The following is a 1,662-nucleotide window of genomic DNA, read 5'->3' as shown; positions in this document are numbered from 1 at the left end:
CCATCTTGGCCAGAGCAGTGGTGGGGCTGAAGGAAAAAATCCGTCATCTTACCTGGTTGATTCTTGTCTTTTCTTTTGTGGAACATGATGCTGGGGTGTTCCCAACCCTGCTGCCACCAAAACAGCTGCCCTTGGGTGTTTTGTGTGCCTGTATTGAACTCCGGTTGGCCGTCAGTGCAGAGATCATCTGAGTCAAGCGTCCATCTTTTCCACCAGCTGGCCACATGCCCTATATTGAGGTGTTTTAGCTGTCCATTCTAAATGAATGGGCACCCTTATGGTAATGAACATTAGCACCTGACTTAATGCACCACACAGGCATGATCCAGGCCTTTACTTTTTCACTACTGAAATTTTGTTTTCTACTAGATACTGCATGACTACATAAAACTGAATAAGTAAATAACATAAATCTACTATAAAACAATTATGAGCTAAGTTTGTTATTTTGAATTTCTGAAGATATTCTGCAGATTGTGTGCAATTCTTCTTCTGAGAGCCTTGGTCCTTATGCCATAGATCAGAGGGTTAACAGTAATAGATGTACTTAGACCACTCATAGAGATGCCAACATGGGCAACAACTGAGAGAGAAATGCTGCCTAATCTGTACCTAAAACCAATAAACATAGTTCCAACCATAAAAATGAAAAAGGCAATTACATGAGTCACCAACGTTTGGGCGGCTTTCTGGGAGGCTTCCCCAGGAAGTTTGAGACAGACGACAGCCGTCCTTATGTAACAATAAATGACCACTAGCATGGAGCTAATCACAACGAACAAGGTCCATGTTATTCCATAGATATTATTAACTGTGATATCACCACAAGAAAGTCGTAGGAGAGACATGGTCTCACAGTAGACATTGTTGATATTTACCGCACAAAAAGTCAGCCTTACCATTAACAATAAAACCACGGATGTTCCCAGAAGAACAAGGACGCATATGGCAAGTAGTAATTTTAGACTCGTCAAGTTTGTCATCAGAGTGGAGTACCTCAGAGGGTGACCTACCGCCAAATAACGGTCATATGCTATAGCAGTGAAAGTAAAAATTTCAGAAATTGAGTAACTCTGGATGCAGAAGGCCTGAAATAGACATTCAGAGAGAGAAATAGTTGAATTTTTAGACAATAAGTCAATTATCAGCTTGGGGAGGTAAGCTGAACTCCCGAACGTCACGTTAAGGACCAAGCCACATATAAAGATGTACATAGGTTGATGTAAACATTTCTCTGTCCAGGTTACATAGACAATCATTGAACTCACAAACAATGAAGTTGAATATACTGCAAAAGCAAGTGGAGCGTATAAGTATCCCAACGATTCCATTTGGACAAGCCCCACAAGCACGAAATTGGTGTAGGTGGTCGATATGTTCTCCATGGATAGAATTGAAGATAGGCTTTTTTTCTTGCGGCACAAAGTGGACAAATCATAACATTTTATTTTAATCTGGATAATATCTAGGAAATGGAAAGGAACATTCTACTTTATGGGCACTTTAAATGTAGTTCCTGCTACTGCTCATGTTACTGCTAAGGAATGACTTTCCTTTACAATTCTATATATCAGATGACTAAAACATTCCAATCCAGTGAAGCTTTTATAAAGGTGAAGCTTTGCTTTGAAATACGATTGCACCTTTGCAGCATTTGTCACC

General features: G+C 40.1%; 1 protein-coding gene across 1 annotated transcript; it reads right to left on the bottom strand.

Moving 5' to 3' along the window:
- Window positions 1–443: 443 nt before the first annotated feature.
- On the bottom strand, window positions 444–1,259 carry LOC149438416 (olfactory receptor 52P1-like). The gene has a single exon (XM_089659934.1). It carries the CDS (start codon window positions 1,257–1,259, stop codon window positions 444–446), a length of 816 nt encoding a protein of 271 aa, XP_089516060.1.
- Window positions 1,260–1,662: the final 403 nt, after the last annotated feature.

The sequence above is a fragment of the Staurois parvus genome, unplaced genomic scaffold, assembly GCF_062004578.1.
Source record: "Staurois parvus isolate SC_StPar_1 unplaced genomic scaffold, SC_StPar_1.0 ptg001192l, whole genome shotgun sequence".
Lineage (NCBI taxonomy): Eukaryota > Metazoa > Chordata > Amphibia > Anura > Ranidae > Staurois > Staurois parvus.
The sequence above is the reverse complement of the archived record's forward strand: the minus strand, read 5'-3'. Positions and strand labels throughout refer to the sequence as shown.